A 16,863-nucleotide genomic window follows, 5' to 3' on the forward strand; every position below is an offset into this window, starting at 1 on the left:
TCTGTGCTCTATAACAGCATGTCTATTCCACAAAGGGCTGTGTGGCTGCAGGTTTTTGAGCACAGTCTGACCAATCAACTGTCTGAAGATTGAGACCAGTTGATTAAATGAGTCAGGTCTGGTGCTGCTGCTGCTTCATGGGATTGGTTGGACACGCCTGATCTATTACATGTAAAACAGGAACATGAGAGGGATATTTTAAAAGCAACTCATGTAAACACCAGAATACTGTCTGATTCAGAATAAGGTCAATAGTCTAATTACTGGTGTCCATGTAAACATAGTCTCTGTCGTGCTGCTGTTGGCTCCGGCATCAAAACAAGAGAACGAGAAGTCTCACTCCTTTTTAAACAGAACTTCATTGATGTGTCAAACTGACCATGTTAATGTAAAGATGCCTTTTCATCAAGTCACCAATCATATCATGAATATGGTGCCACAAAATACCCCACTAACAATGAAGAAACCTGGGACAGTTTAGTACAAGTTGAAAGTTCCCTGTGCTCCAACAGAACATGGCTCGAAGTTCTGGTCTGTTTGTGTTTCAAGAGTTGCTAAAAAAAAAAAAAAAAATGTTTTATTGTATTTTTTTTTCTTCCCTCGGGACAAGGGTGCAGGTAAGGGATCTGGATGAATTAAAATGTTATGAAATAAAATAGAATAATAAAATTGATTGAGTTGCTAAAAGTTATTATAAATGACACAGTAATCATAAAATGTATGATACATGAAGGAAAACATTGTAAAGAAAGTGTTCTCAGACTTCTTGTCAAAAAGTGTGCAAATCTAAATAATGTTTGATCATTGTGTAAAATGTTGTCATGACTAAAATCTGAGTAATGGCTTAAGTGTTGTGAGCTCACTGTGAACGTGAAAACAACGTCTGGGTTTATTGAAGAATTAAAGAGTTTATTGAATCCTTTAGTTCCAATCACTGCTGTGCACCTGATACTTTACAGAGCCCGTGTGCGTTCTGTCCTGTATACCACGTGTTTGTTGTAAAACGTAGCATTTTTTAAAACATCGTTCTCAAAGATGAGAAAAACCCTGTAGAAAATGAGCGCTGGAAGTTGGAGAAGATCTCTGGTGTAAAACATCTCGAATTTTTATTTCAAAGCAGAAAGAGAACCACAGTTTTTTTAGTAAACTAATTGTATCAGAAACTACAGAGGCTGGAAAAAAAACAGTTATATTTGTACATGGAATGTAATAACATCAGTAGAACAAAGAACCATAATGGCAAACTGTACGGTTTAAATGATCTAATCTAAAAAGAATGCAATCTTCTTGAAGGGACAGTGGAACAGAAATGTGAACAGCACTCCACTCACAAATATTGTTTTTTTTCCTAGTTAACCAAGACATAACCAGAACCCCTACTGTCTACACCTTCAGCAACAAACAACACTTAGAAAAAACAAACCCTAAAACAGGAACTCTCATTTGGGGTCCAGCTTGGCCATTTCCTGAAGGTATATTCCAATGCTCTCACTATCAAACAGAACAAAGTAAATGTTTTTCAGGGAGGAGCTGGTGGACGACACAAAATGGTTGGAGATGGCCTTGAGGACGAGCTGAGCTGCCGTTTGCTTTGGGAACCCGTTCCTGTGAGAGAGAGAGTTCAGGTTTAGAGGAGTGGAACACAGGATGGCAGCGCACACTAGTGAAGGCTACAGGATCTGCAGCTACACACAACATCTATGATCATCACTGACTCTCAAACACAGAGACAAACAACGTTTTTATTTAGTCACCACTAGTGTTGTGGTCAAAGCAGCGACTAGTAACACTTGCTTTTCTCTCAGTAAAGAGGATCATATTAATGGTTAATGAAGGTACGGAAACCCAATTGTTTTTGTCTGAATAACTGGCTTAAAGAATTTGTCGAATTAATAATGATGGAACGTGCAGCCTCAGTACTACATTAACTGTATAGAGATGGTCTAGATGGACCTTGGATACTTATTAAAAAATATTTTAAGTGAGAGGAATGCACCTTAAGAGAGACTGTAATAACCAGTATGTATATGACTCCTTGTGTATAGACAGAAATTTAAGCCCACTGGGGAAATGTTGGCACAGTGGTTTTCTAAGTACATTCAAATATGTAATAGTCTGTAATTCCTGGTGAATGTCTTTGTGTTGTGTGTGTGTGTGTGTATGTGTACGTAATGTTTTTGTTATATGTTGTAAAATTATAATGTAAAGGTCTGGGTAAAGGTCTGGGTCTTGTCTCGGTCTCGGCTGGTTTTTTCTCAAGACCACAGATTATTTATTATTTTATTTTATTTTTTAAAACCACAAATGTCTCTCTGTCACTCACTCACTTTTATGTTATGTAATTCAATAACTTTAAGATAATTAAAATTGTTCTACAAAAGTATATGCTAATATAACCATCCTAAAAACTTGGTTGCACCAGTGTCAAAGGCAGTGATGGGAATATCAGCGTTTAAAATAACGGTGTTACTTTTTCAGTAAGGAGTAATCAAAAAAGTTCTTGTTTTCCTGTTATGACAATAAAATGCGTCGTTACGCCGTTACTTGACTTGAGAAGTCCCATCAGAAAATAATACACCCATTTAAGTGTAGGGCGTTATACTGTAGACACATTATTTTCTTATTATTTCTTTACAAAAATAATCGGTGGGAGATATTTTGGACATTTGCTCCCCCCAACACTTGGTGACCATCAGGACCAAAATGACCGGAATTCTCCTTTAAGTGTGATGTCAGAAGAGCTGCTCATCGGCCTGTCTCTGCTGGGGGGGGACAGGTCCCAGCAGGTGGACTCACCGTCCAGCGGGGAGCGAGGGGAAAGCGACAGACTTGAGCTTCTTCTCCTCCGCTGCTGAGAGACAGTTCTTCACCGTCTTCTCTAGCTGGTCTTCACACTTGTCGGAGCCCCACTGAGGGATGTTACAGTGGATGATGAAGCGAGCTGCCATACCGCTGGCTTGGCTCACGGCCACTGTGGACGACAGAGACACACACACTCTTATATGTCGTCCACACACAATAAACCATGTGTCACTCATTCATCTTGTTACTGAAGACATGGTGAAGACTTGGCAGCTGTCTGTCTGCATGTCCACATCCCTGTGTCACTCTGAAGTATTTAGAATGGACTTTGTACAGATGAAAACTGTTGAGGAGCCAACAGCAGCTAAATCAGTTTCTGTGTGCACTCATGTCTAAATATACAGATACATTCTCCACCCTTAAAGAATCAATTTAACCCAATTTACTGCCATTGATGAAGTTGTCAGATGTGGGGATTTATACATGACCGTTGACAAGAACAATTTTAGAAAATAATATAAAAAGAAGGAACGCAAGTTAAAATGAATTTCTTTTAATAATTAGACCCCAGTGCAAAAAAAAAAAAAAAAGTGACCCAACACCTAAAGAAAAGGGAACTAATGGTCAGATAAGCAACACTACAGTCTAATCAAAGATATCAGAGTTTAGTTTTTATCTCTAGTTCTGGTCACAGTTCTTCTGAGCTGCAGTGATGAAGACAGTAAAAGCATCATCACTGTTAAAACATGAATTAAATGAAAATGAAGTTAGTTATATTTATTCTGTGTGAAAACTGTGCAGAGGCTGTGGGGTGGCTGTTAATGATGAAGAACAACTCAAAATGTCTTTCTACTTCCAAGCAGGGCTTCATTTGTGCCGGATCCTGCCGGAACAAGATCCGGCCCCCTGCCGGTCTGGACCGGTACCTACTGGTATCTTGGATCCTGGACCTCGATCCTCTGTCGATCAAAATCTGTGAATAAACTGCGTGTACTAGGTCTATCTCATTGTATCTGTGCTCTGTCCAGGGCCGTTGCTAGGAATTCTGGGCCCCCTGAAAGAATACTAAAGTGGGCCCCTGACTTTTCCACTTTTTTTCTTAGACTACGTATGTATTATCATTTCTTATTTAGCCTACTTTGTTTTGATGCTAATGCAGCATTACTATGAGTATTAGTCAGAGTCTAAGCAGAATAATTCAGTCATACAAAGATTAGACTACTGGGGGTTTTTGTGGGCCCTACTGAGCGCTGGGCCCCTAGAATTATCATCACCTTTCTCCCCTATACAACGGCTCTGTCTGTGTTTTATTTCTCTTTGAAGTTACTCATAGATCGCCCATTTGTGGTTTGAAGGTCCAGTTTGTAATAATTGTCAAGGTTTATAGGCAAAATCTGAATGTACTACCCATGATAAACTACATACTAATGAGTATTCATGTGTTATAAATGATGAATTCAGCATTTAAGGCTTAACTAATGCTTAAAGTGTAACCAGGAAACTCTAAGTCCCAGTGTTGTGTGGACATGATATGTGCATCAGTGCTTGTATAGCGGGTTTGAGTGTCACAGAACACAGCTCAGACAGCACCGGTGATACAGTTGTGTGTGTGTGTGTGTGTGTGTGTGTGTGTGTGTGTGTGTGTGTGTGTGTGTGTGTGTGTGTGTGTGTGTGTGTGTGTGTGTGTGTGTGTGTGTGTGTGTGTGTGTGTGTGTGTGTGTGTGTGTGTGTGTGTGGAGCTCTGTGTGTACCTGATGCTACCTCCAGAGGCCCTTGTGCTTTCCTCAGCTCCTTCACTCCGTCCAGGAACTCTCGGCCTCCGGCTTTCTCCAGGGCGTTGCCTGGACACAAAAGCAGCGGCTGAGCACAAGGCTGGAGCAGCAGACGGAGCAGTGAATGAAAGAGGTGAAACACACATGAACATGTCGTCCTCACCCACTCCATCTTTGAGGTCCATCTCTGCGTTCGTCGGGTTAATGATCCCCTCCACCTTGATTGTTCCGATTTTGCCGATTTCGCTCTCTGTTAATGAAAGCTGTGGGTTCACAGTCATCAGCACGGTGTCAGGGAGAAGCGTACATGAATCATAATAAACAATGCTGCCACTTGGAAGACTGTGATGTAAACTACCAGTTCTAATGGCTCATTCTACAACTTGTCTCTAATCCGTGTGAATCACCTTCTGTCCCAGGAACAGACTCTTTGCTGACAGGATGGTGAATCCATCTCCCGGGCCGTCTTCAGCTGTAGAGTTGGGTACAGACTCTTTGTCGTTGTCTATGCTCTTTGACCCATGAAGCAAACAAATGATCATTTAACACACACATCACAACATGATGGAAGAGCTGGGGATCAAATGTCTGCACTGGAGCCTTAACTGAAATATGTTGAGTATCAAGAAGCATTTCTAACTTTGTTGTTTAAAGGGATATTTCAACATTTTGGCAAATTCGCCCATTGCTATAATCCCTATAGTCATAACAGTAGGTTCATTACCTTTAATTGTTGGTGCAAGCTATATTTAGATCGGCAGGGCAGAGACGCAAGCTGCTCAGCTAACACTACGGAGGCATGTGGTATTTCCGCCTTTCCCTCATCAAACTAAATATAAAATCCAACAACTCCAAAACACTCTGGTGGACAAGTTGTGACCTGCACATTCACCACACTATGATTGATTGATTGATAATACTGTAACAGAACGTTGAAGGAGTTGTTTTTGAGGCAAATGCGTAGCAGGAACTACATCCCAGACGGCTGCTCGGCAGAGGGACTTAAAAAATGCAAGTAGTTCCGAGTATTTGCTTCATGTGTCGTAACGTTACATAATCATACGTTATTATCTCATAGTGTGGTGAATGTGCAGGTCACAACTTGTCCACCAGAGTGTTTTAGAGTTGTTGGATCGTGTATTTAGTTTGATGAGGGAAACCTGGAAATACCATGAGCCTCCGTAGCGTTAGCTGAGCAGCTCACGTCTCTGCCCCACTGATCGAAAAATAGCTTGCACCGACAATTAAAGGTAACTAACCTACTGCTATGACTATAGGGATTATGGCAATGGCAAATTTGACATAATGTTGAAATATCCTACAATAAATAGAATATAAAATGTTATTCTATTATAAATTATTCACTATTAAAAAGCGTTGGACATGTTTAACATGAAAGTTCAGTCTTGAACCTGGACACATTGTGAAATAATCAGCGGACTGACCTTTGGCTTTCGGCCTCGTTTGCCTTTAACCTTCTTGAGGGATTTGGCGGCGTTCTTGTTCTTTGCGCGTTCTTCCTGTTTGTCGGGGACGGACGACTGGCTGTCCACTTTCGCCCGACTCCCTCTCTTCTTAGAGAGCAGCTCTGGGTGGATCCGAGGCAGGACACCTCCATTCGATATGGTCACCCCCCGCAGGAGCTGAAGGAGAAAACAGTACAACAATATAACTATTTCATAATACCCACATATCATTTGTTACAGTATGGTCGCAGCAATTATTAGAAAGTTAAGTCTTTTATCTAAAAGTCACTTCCTGTGTGGTGCTTGGAGCAATTAACAAAACTAATTCTAATCTAATTCAACATACAGTATATTTTCTAAACACATGTGTACAGACTGTATATAGTATTAGTATTATCATCCTATTTAATATGCTGAACGTGTCCATTTCTTATTTATACATTTTGTTTACACTCAATGATTTAGGCCTGATCAGGACTGAGGGACAGCTGGACCAAGCTGCTCCAGAGCTCAGGACCTTTCAACAGGCCGAGGACCTGGAGTTCACAGCCAAGACAAAGGACAGCTTCAGGACAACTGTTAATGTCCTGGACCAATCCAGCTCCTCCTGAGAGACATGAACATGTTTGTCCACTGGTATTTTTCTGATCAACGGATATTATAAAAAGAAATGGGTCCCCATACTGAGATTTTATCAGTTTTTGTTCACAATGTATCGTTTTTCATGGAAAAATGCGTCCTTTCCTTTTAATGCGTCAGGGACGATTTTGAGTAATCATTATAATTATATTATTCTGAGTCTTTACTTTGCAGGTGAAATATTCTATGCTGTGTCTATTGTGTGTTGTGTGTATGATTTGTATTGTGGGTGTGTTGGATCCCAGGTAAGGTAAAGTCAAGTAATTTAATTGATCCATGATACATTTAACCAATATATAACATATAACATTATATATATAACATATAACAGATTCTCACGAGATTTTGAAATCGTGTTAAGTCAAAAAGAAATTACTCAGAAAAACAGAAAAATAAATGATGCAATAAGCTTCCACACAGGACCATACAACATCATAGTGTTAAATATGAAATGACAAATGAGTTTTGTATTAGAAACCTAATGAGAGGGGTCTGTTTGTATTGAGGTTTTTTGTATGAACCCTGTCCTGTCCTCTTTTTTCAAGTGATCCAACATTGATAAAATATAAGGTTGGATATTATTGAGCTGTGAGAAGTGGTTGTTTACTGTAATGAATATGAACTTGTTATGGGATGACACACAGCAACCCAGATAAACAGCACTTTGACACTGATCTGTTGTGAGCGATGACACGAGTTTACAGTGTGTAGTTAAGCAGGGAGGGGATGATCTCCTGCTGAAAACCCCAGTGTGAGTGTTCAGAGTGGGTGTTTCAGAGTGGGCTCTTTGTTTACCTGGTTGAGCTCTTCGTCGTTGGCCACGGCCAGTTTGATGTGCCTGGGAGTTATTCTGCCCTTCTTGTTGTCCCGTGCTGCGTTTCCTGCCAACTCCAAGATCTCAGCTTAGAGGAGAGAAAACACTGTGTGGAAACCCATCAAACATGCAGTGTGTGTTCTGCTATGATACGACAGTCTTAGAAGATTAGACCACACTCTGCTGTAAGGAAGCTGGATTGCTGCAGCAGTGAAACATACATAGCAAATAACGACAAATATGTTTTGTGATGGTTTCTGTGTAACACTTCCTATGTCCAGGACCATCACACCTGTGCTGTCGTATAATATAAACACGTTTTGTTTTACATTTATTTAAATATAAAAGTATAAGCCCAGCTACATAATACTGTTGCTGGTGAGAGATAGATATCCTCACCGTAGTATCATACACAGTCTGAAAGAGGCCCTGGGCTGAATGAGTATCAATAGGCTCTAACGTTCTCAGTTCAAAAGAGGTTTTACCTGAAAAAAAAAAACTAAATCTCTGGGCAGTGCTATGGGCTGGCGTTGCTAACGGGAGGAGTGCAGAGAGTCTTCTCTAAAGTACTTAGGGGCTATTTGTAGATCATACAACCCCACTTTTAAAAAAATGCTACTATCCCTTTAAGATAGTGCATTTTGGTTTTTCATTATATGTAAGCTAAAAGAAATAAAGACATGAAATATTTCAGTCTGTGTGTAATTAATCTATATAATATATGAGTTTCACTATTTGAAATGAACTAGTGAAATAAATGAACTGTTTCATTATGTTCTAATGTATTGAGATGCACCTGTAGATGATTGAACTATCTTTCTGAAGAAGAGTGTCAGGTCACTCAGAGCAGGACAGGGGGCTACTGATGTTAATTAAGTAAAAAATAGGAAAATAAATCAAATAAAGGTCAATTTGTTCTTAATTTTCTTTTCCTTTTTTTCCTACAAAATAACAAAAAGTAGCAGTATCTGCATCATTAAAGTTCTGCATCAATTAGTGGTATCAATAAAAGTAGTAAAAGTAACTTTAGGACAGATGTGTGTGTTTCTAACATAACATATCATTTACACACAGGGTGCATGTATAGATATGTTAACAGTGAATATTTTACATCCATTCAGAAATATGCTGCTACAGGTTCTGAAGCTGGTGTGCACTAAATCTGAATCATGTGACCACCCTACTATTAGATGGATTGGGTTCATCTTCCATAACATTAAAGCTAGGATTTGAACAGTTGAATGCAAATGTTTAAAGGCTGAAAATAGGATTCAAACATTTGAAAATAAGATTTAAATGTCTGATTCTGTCTGCAAAGTCCTGACACTCGTTTTCCAGACATTCAGCACTCTGCCTTTGGGGATCTCTTACCATGTATTATTATAACATCAGCTTATGTATTTAAATTTCAGTGGTTACGTAAGTGTCGGCTTGATTGAAAGGCAAAGATTCCTCCCAAAGAGTAAGACATCTGGGCACATGGCAACTTTAACAGAGGAAAGGTGAAAACTCGGAGCGGTGCTCTAATCAGACGTCAAACAGTCTTTGTTCAATTGATGTGAAGATATAATAGTTATGATATTCATTAATTGTGATAATCTCTCCCTTTAGCTCTTTTTTCAAATGATTTCTGTCTCATTATTATCATTCATTTTTAAAGTCAGGAGTCTATTAGAATAATGCCATCCCTCACAAGCTCATTCTGACCTCCAGTCAGCACCCCTGACCAAAGGCACTGGCAAATAAAGTACCTTTACCTTTATCATTAAAGGCATAGTTCAACATTTTCACCTGCACATTCACCACACTATGAAATAATCATATAACATTATGTAACAATTACGACACGTGAAGCAAACACTCCGGCCATGGATTTTTCCTCAAAAACAACTCTGTCTCATAATGTTACATGATTATTTCATAGCTTGGTGAATGTGCAGGTCACAACTTGTCCACCAGAGTGTTGTGGAGTTGTTGGATTGTGTATTTGATGAGTTTGATGAGGAACAGGGGACCTGTACCATTCACCTCCATTGTGTTCGCTGAGCAGCTTGTGTCTCTGCCCCGCAGTCTCAAAACAACATGCACCGATAATCAAAGGTAATGAACCTACTGCTATAACTATAGAGATTAATAGGAGAATTTGCCAAAATGTTGAACTATCCCTTCTGAATCGCAACACCCAGGTCCGTTTAAAGGAAGAACTGAAGTGCAAAACTAAAAAAAATGAGCCAGTAGCATTTAGAATTTGTCATCTAACAGCTGAGCTGGCGTAATGAGAAAGTTCTGTACTCAATCCAAACATGTATCTTCTTAGAAATGATGGAGAAATATTTACTATTTAATGACTGAGCAGGCTTTTAACTGCGCTCTTGTGTCCTTGTGAAAAATCTTTTCATAAGTTTGGGAGCTGAATGAAAGATAATGAGATCTAATTTTTTACATAAATTAAAGGTCCAGTGTGTAAAATGGGGGGAAAACCGTGATATCCAGCGTTCAGATTGTAGTTTGCAGCGTTCACTCACTCGCACTCACCCCTCTCATCGGCAAAGTGACGGTGGCCTCCGAGGACAAAAAAACTTGTTTACTACAACTGCCGTACAAACATGGCGACACTCTCTATACAAGACCCTTGCTGAATAATTATAAGGCTACAAAAAGCAAACAAATTTTATCTTATAGTGATTATACACTCATACGAATATATTCATGGGTAGTGTATTCAGATTTTGCCAATTATTACACACTGGAACTTTAAATGAGATGAAACGCTACACTGGCTGTCATGAAACACAAGTCATATTGCCTGAATCAACAAAATGAGAGAAGAGAATTAATCCAAATGAATTTAAAAACGCTCACAGCAGGTAGCTGTTCCCCACCTGCAGGATCACATATACTTATTGGAAATTTATTTCGAGTTCAACTGTGTATTGAATGTCTGGAAAGCACATTTCAAAACTTTTTAGATACATAATTGTTACTGTGAAAAGAATAAAAAAAAATATTTTGGGATCATTCAGATCCTACGTTTGAATTCTTATTCTTACACTTTCAACTGTTCAAATCCTAGTGTTATTGATAAGGAATATGAACCGAATTTCATCTCATACTCTACCTGCCAGGTACTCGATGACAGCTGCCATGTAGACAGGCGCCCCCATGCCAATGCGGTATTTGTGCGTGCCAGTGCGCAGGTACCTCATCATCCTCCCCACAGGGAAGATGACACCAGCCCTGGCTGAGCGGGACAGCTTGGTGGCCTTCTTCTTTCCTCCTCTGGCTGACATCCTGCTCTGGACACAGGGACAACAACCACAGCAAATGAATAACAGATAAGACTACACACCAGCACACACATGTCAGTGCACACAAATAGCTTTGCTATATCTGTCTCTGAGATTTCTGCCTTCACATAAACACAGTGAGAGTTCCAGAAAACCCTAAACCAATTAACCTGGACAGGCTTTTTAATTGGGACCATTTCATTGGTATAATTAACCTGGATAAATAACATGAATAAGATAACATGTTAACTCTTTGAAATGTGGATGTACAAAATGATGTATCTGATATCTCAGTTTAACAAGTTAATGAAAGCAAAGTGCTTAAAGCAACACAATGTAAGATCTAGTAGCTACTCTGGTCGAGAAGGGCAACTGTCTGCTAAGTGAATTTGTTGCCGTTGCTGGTACCAGTGCCAGGCAAAGAAGGTTTTGTGTGTTGCCGGAGCTCTGGAGGGGAGGCTGGTCGGCCGCGTGGCCCAGCACCGGGCGCTCGTGTGCGGGTGAGAGGAGCAGGTAGACTGGGCTTGAGCCCGGTCTCTGGAGCTTAGCGGGACTGTGGTGTGCCAGATGCAGACGGCACGACCCCACTCATTCATCCGATTCTTCCTATTCACTGTTTTTCTACTACCGGGGTCATCACTATGTTCCCCGCTCACCAAAAAAAGGAGTTATATGTTCCCCGCTTACTAAAAAAAATGTTGTATGTTCCCTGCTTATCCCAAAAAAGGCAGGAATCATAGCAGTAGCATTAATATGTTGTTTTAGGGTTAGGGTTATGGTTAATGCTCCATTGTGTGTGTTTAGGATTGTTCCTTTCCAGGTCAGAGAACACAACAGTAGAGACACCATGAGGGACTCTGAGGCGTTTGTTCTCTGACCCGGAAAGGAACAATGTGGAAGCCGCGGTAAGTCTGAATTTTGATTTAATTTAATTGTAAAGCGAATTTTAAAATTTAAATGATGGTCAAAAGGATGTTACTTGCGACCACAGAACAATTTTAAAATTAGTCCGCAGCCCATTAATGAACATTGAAAAAACGATAGATTCTTGAACAATAAAACGAATATAAACGTCCACACGCTGCAGTTGGGAGTATGGATGGTATGAAATGAACTGATCATGGGTGACCTGATATCTGAGGTAAACATTGATTACGACAAAAACGACTTTAACACCAGTGAACTTGAGTGTGCTCCAGTTTGATCAAACATTAAGGATATTATTATAGGGGTAGGATTAGATAAGTTTATACTTCTTCCTACTCCTTTTCGCTCATGTAAACTGCGTTGCTTATGAGATGTTACTTTTTTGTGTATACATTTTTGCTGTTCACTTATTTCCTTATTATATTATTATTTTATCTTATTTTATTTATTTTTTTACATTGTCGTTTACATGATCGAAATAAAGATATCAATCAATATTAAGAAGACTGATGTGATAGTAAATGTGTAATAAACTGTCACTAGTAACATAGATAGATAGATAGATAGATAGATAGATAGATAGATAGATAGATAGATAGATAGATAGATAGATAGATAGATAGATAGATAATTAATTTTTATCCAGTCCTATAACAAATAATTGTATTAACTCCTGAACAGTAATGAATAGTCAGGAGCTACAATGTCCTCAGCTGAACTTGAGCCCAACACAATTTCTGCACAGTATAGGCTACAGTGTTTCAACATCTGTGTATACCTGCCCGCTGAACAGTTTACTAAGAGACACGTCACGTCCGTTTTTTCTACCTAATCTGAAGAAGGGCAAATCGTTTTTTTTCTCTCTCCCTCCTACAAACTAAACGCTGAACGAGGATGTGTCGATTGAAAGCTTAAATCCCCCCCGAGGTCTGCAAAACAAGCTCCAACAGCACAGTGTGATAAGACGCGGTGTCGGCACTCAAATCTTATTAGCATAGGCTATATGCACTAATGAACACAGCCGCTCAGTGTTGGCACTACAGTGGAGGGAGACGCTTGTGTGAGCGTGTGTTGTTCGGCTCTGGAGCGCAGCAGCGGACAGAGCGGAATGTGAGCAGGGCCGTGTGGAGGCTAATGTTACTGTACCGACTGAACCTAAGACCACAGCGTAGCAAGCAACACCTCGACGTAAATACGCAGACGTTAACTCGGACTTTTATGTTATTTAAACTGTATTTAAAAGGCCTGACACGGCGACACCAGCCTTAACACGGAGACATGTTTTTTTTATTTACATTAATTTAGCTTTGGACGGTGTAAAAGCGCGTGAGCGATAGCTGCGTCAGGTCGGCTGCGTTTAGCTCGCCACAATTATTCACTTCTTCCACGTTCGAGACTTAAACCAAACGAGCCGTTTTTAAACAAGCCCCGCCCGCCCCCTTCTTCTTTTCATGTTGCCTCCAGCCCCTCTGCATGTGTGTAATCACATCAGTCGAGGAAAGTAGCGGGTCTCCGTCACTCCGGATGCACCCAGGCATGAAAAATGGAAAGGAAAAAAAAAAAAAAAAAACACCTCCCAAGTTTCTACCTGTTTTCACCTCCTTTGACGTGAATCAACGCGAGGTCAATATCCTCCTCCACGGAAGAAAGACGAATCCCGCCGGCGATAGGCGGCACGGTTTTGTTTTGGTTGTTTATTCGCCGTCCTTGTGGGTTAATTCTCGCTTCCCAACAGAGCAAAGCAGGAACAACGTAGTCTGGTCGAAGGCTGGCTCTGTGCTACTGATGCTGCAAAGGGGAAAAATTCAATCGAGGGAAAATTCAGTGAAAACGCCCCCTTAACATGGCTTCATGAGGGAACATGTTGGCTGAAAGGAACACCGTGTGCTTATAGATAAGGCTCTGTGTTGAAGCCAAAGCAAATATACATCAGTTATAATAATAAAATGAAAATAATGTTTTCAGGCTGGTCTAATCCAAAATGGCAGCCAAAATGACCTTTAGAGTTGATTTTACTTAAGATTCCCCCCAGCCTCCCCTGGCAGTGTTGTTGATTTACTGTAGCCTATCCGCGCTGTGAAGAAAATGGGAATGAAACTGGCTTTATTCCATCTAACAGGTAGTAAAATAGTCAATGAACATCTCTGCTCTTGTGAAAAGTGAATCAGACAGATGATCCTGTTTGATGCCCCTGAGGAGTCACAAGGGACTGAGAGAGTCTCAGCATCCAATCAGATCAGCCTCTCCATCTTTGATATGTCAGCAACAATAGATCCATGAGGGGGAACAACAGACATATCTACTTACTGTGAATATGGTTCTACACTAACTATCACAGACATTGAAACAAGACATGCTGTTTTCTATTTCACTTTTTTATTTGTCATTGGCGAAACAGTGCGGAAGGGAAACAAAACCTATTGAAATATGGAAAACAACATGGACATTGGCAATAAAAAAGAAGCAGTCGTGATAATGTTACGAGTCAAGAGAGGGGAGAATAACAATCACTTGATGAATCCCTAAAAGGAAATTAATTTGTCTGGCAGCTCATCTACCATTTGCAAAATAATTAAATAGCCTGGTGGCTGTAGATGCAATGAACATCTTGTATAATTCTGTGTAATGCTGCACAGTTGTCAGTCCATACTGCTGCATTACAGTCTAGTCAGATTAGAGCAAACACATTAAATGTCTGCGCAGTTCCAGCTGTTTAAAAATAGTGAAATGGAGGAAAATCGATCTCAGAGGTGCAAAGGGCCAAGAACTACCAGTCCAGTTACGGCTTAGAGATCATTTCAGAGGCAAGTAATTGAATGACTACTGTAAAGTCACCATCACACTCACACAAGCAAATTAGAAAAAAAAAAAAAATCAACATCATTGAGAGTTGTGGGGTTTAGCTGGAAACGTTTGTAAAACTCTGATTTAAATGAGTTGGCACCATGAGTTGTGAAGCTTTATAATATCCTGTCTTATTTCAACAACAGACAGCAGCTCAAACAAGCTGCACATGGCTTGTAGAAAGTCAGTGTTTGATTTATTGTTGTCAATTTTTTTTTCACAGCCAGACCACAGTGTTTTATTCATAATCATCTGTTCTTCATTTATTTTACACATGTTGGAAATTCCAAAGACAAGAAACTTGTAATCTGTTCAGCTGTTAGAATTTTATGCAGTTATGAATTAGAATTGAGGATTCTGAAGTTTTGCCAACATTCCCATAACACTGTATTTCTACTCATACAGGTATTCAAATCTTGAAACCTGTTTTTCGTTTCGTTTTTGGTTGTTGTTGTAGTTAAATTTAAAACTATTTTCATCCCTAATCATGAAGTATGCCATGCATACAAGACATTATTGAGTAATAATGAGTTGGTCATTCCATGGCAGCCATGTGGTGTCAGTAGAAATCCTGTGTAATAACCTAGTAGCAACTGTAAAGCACATATAGGCCTAGATTATACAATAACACATACTATAGCATTGATTGTCATCAAACCAGATAATATACACTGTTTATAAAAGCTCCTTTGTATGGCCTATGACCGTCTTTCCCACCACCAGTACAGGGACAGTCTGACCTGTACAGTATACACTAGATTCAGGACTTAAAGTTGTGCTTCCAACCTTATTCCAGCTGTGAATGGCCTTTTCATGGTTCATCATGGCATGACAACTACAGCAGCACATGCTGTGACATGTTATTTACTATCAGATTCTTTTTTTCCCCCCACCCCTCTTTTCAGCACCGGTGTAAATACTAAGCATGGGATGATACACATTAGATCAAAGTCAAAATCAAAGTCAACTTTATTTGTCTCCCATGGGAGAAATTTGGCTTGGGTAGAGAGCTGTGCTGCCGGCACAAACATCACAAGAAAACACATTGACATAAAAACGCAGAATCATCATCCAGATACCAGGAAACTCTCATACACATGGTCATGACATGAGGTGGAGTCAATCCTTCCTGTAATCCTGGTGGAAAATGTTAATCAAAACGTTGAAATAAATGGAAAATATCATTTTCCTTTATACTCTTGTAACACTTTATTATTATATTTACAAAATCCAATGCTGATTCTATTGACATTTCCTTACATTCATTTTGAAAGGATACCAGATCAATGTAAATGTAGTCCGAATGCGTCTTTGTCCTGTGTGTATGTGTGTTTGTTCTTTCGAATTGTTTCCTCTACAGTTCCGACCAGTCTAATGAAATCCACAACTTCACCTAATCTGATGTGGATTGATCTGTATGAAGCACTGTGAGCTCCTGTCAGCAGGCTGTCAGTGTGGACTCAGTCAAGTTGTAAGAATAGCTCTCACATTGAAGTCAAAGTTCAGCGCGTTACCAGAAGTGTTCTGCAGAGGGCAGCACAACACAAGCTCTGTGTTTCCAGGCTCTGCGTACTCAAAATGGACACCTCTGTCCATGACCAATCCTGTGGTAGAGGTCCAAGCAGGGCCGGCCCCTGGCATAAACACTCTATGCAGTTGTTTAGGGCCACAGCCGTTAGGTGGGGGGGCACATGATCAGAAAGGTACCGGGGTTCATTCAAGTCATTTAAACATCCTGAGGTCTGCATGTGCACGCTATGAGCTTTATATGTAATTTGAAGTCAATATTCAGCTTCTTTTATCTCACATTTGAGACATTTGGTGAAAATAGAATGGCAGAATGACAACATTTGTGCTCAAAAAGCAATTTCTTTAGACTTGTTTTCTACACTTCTATATTACTGTATTCATATCCCATTTCAAGCACCAAAACAGTTCATTCTCATGACTGAAGGTGTGTTTTCACAAGGGATTTGACATTTTTCAAAAAGCAGACCTCAAATTTCCAGCATTGGCCTAAATTATTTCTTTATACAGTGTTCTAGGACAAATTGGCCTCAGTGTGCTTACAGCGGAGGTTCTAATATTTAGACATAAAACACTTGAGTATTGTTACATCTGCAAGTATCTTAAAAAGATCAATTTAAGAAAATATGTAAAAGTCGAGAAAATGGCCTCAAACCTCAGAGGGCATAACACGTCTGTATTCAGTTTTAACCAGTGATTTGGTGTTTGCGCTTAGAGTGGGCCACAAACAAAAATCTTGTTTAGGGCCACCAAAATCCTAGGGCCGGCCCTGGGTCCAAGGCTAA

At 39.9% G+C, this 16,863-nt stretch overlaps 1 protein-coding gene across 1 annotated transcript; it reads right to left on the minus strand.

Annotated features, from left to right (window-relative positions):
• Positions 1-969: 969 nt before the first annotated feature.
• On the minus strand, positions 970-13,475 carry macroh2a2 (macroH2A.2 histone). Its single transcript, XM_083988614.1, has 9 exons — positions 13,296-13,475; positions 10,612-10,789; positions 7,475-7,581; positions 6,020-6,217; positions 4,982-5,086; positions 4,738-4,837; positions 4,554-4,643; positions 2,797-2,971; positions 970-1,605 (listed from the first exon to the last, which is right to left on the minus strand). The coding sequence occupies exons 2-9, from the start codon at positions 10,781-10,783 to the stop codon at positions 1,440-1,442; spliced, it is 1,113 nt and encodes a 370-aa protein (XP_083844740.1). The 5' UTR covers positions 10,784-10,789; positions 13,296-13,475; the 3' UTR covers positions 970-1,439.
• Positions 13,476-16,863: the final 3,388 nt, after the last annotated feature.

This window comes from Trachurus trachurus, assembly GCF_905171665.1.
Source record: "Trachurus trachurus genome assembly, chromosome: 15".
Lineage (NCBI taxonomy): Eukaryota > Metazoa > Chordata > Actinopteri > Carangiformes > Carangidae > Trachurus > Trachurus trachurus.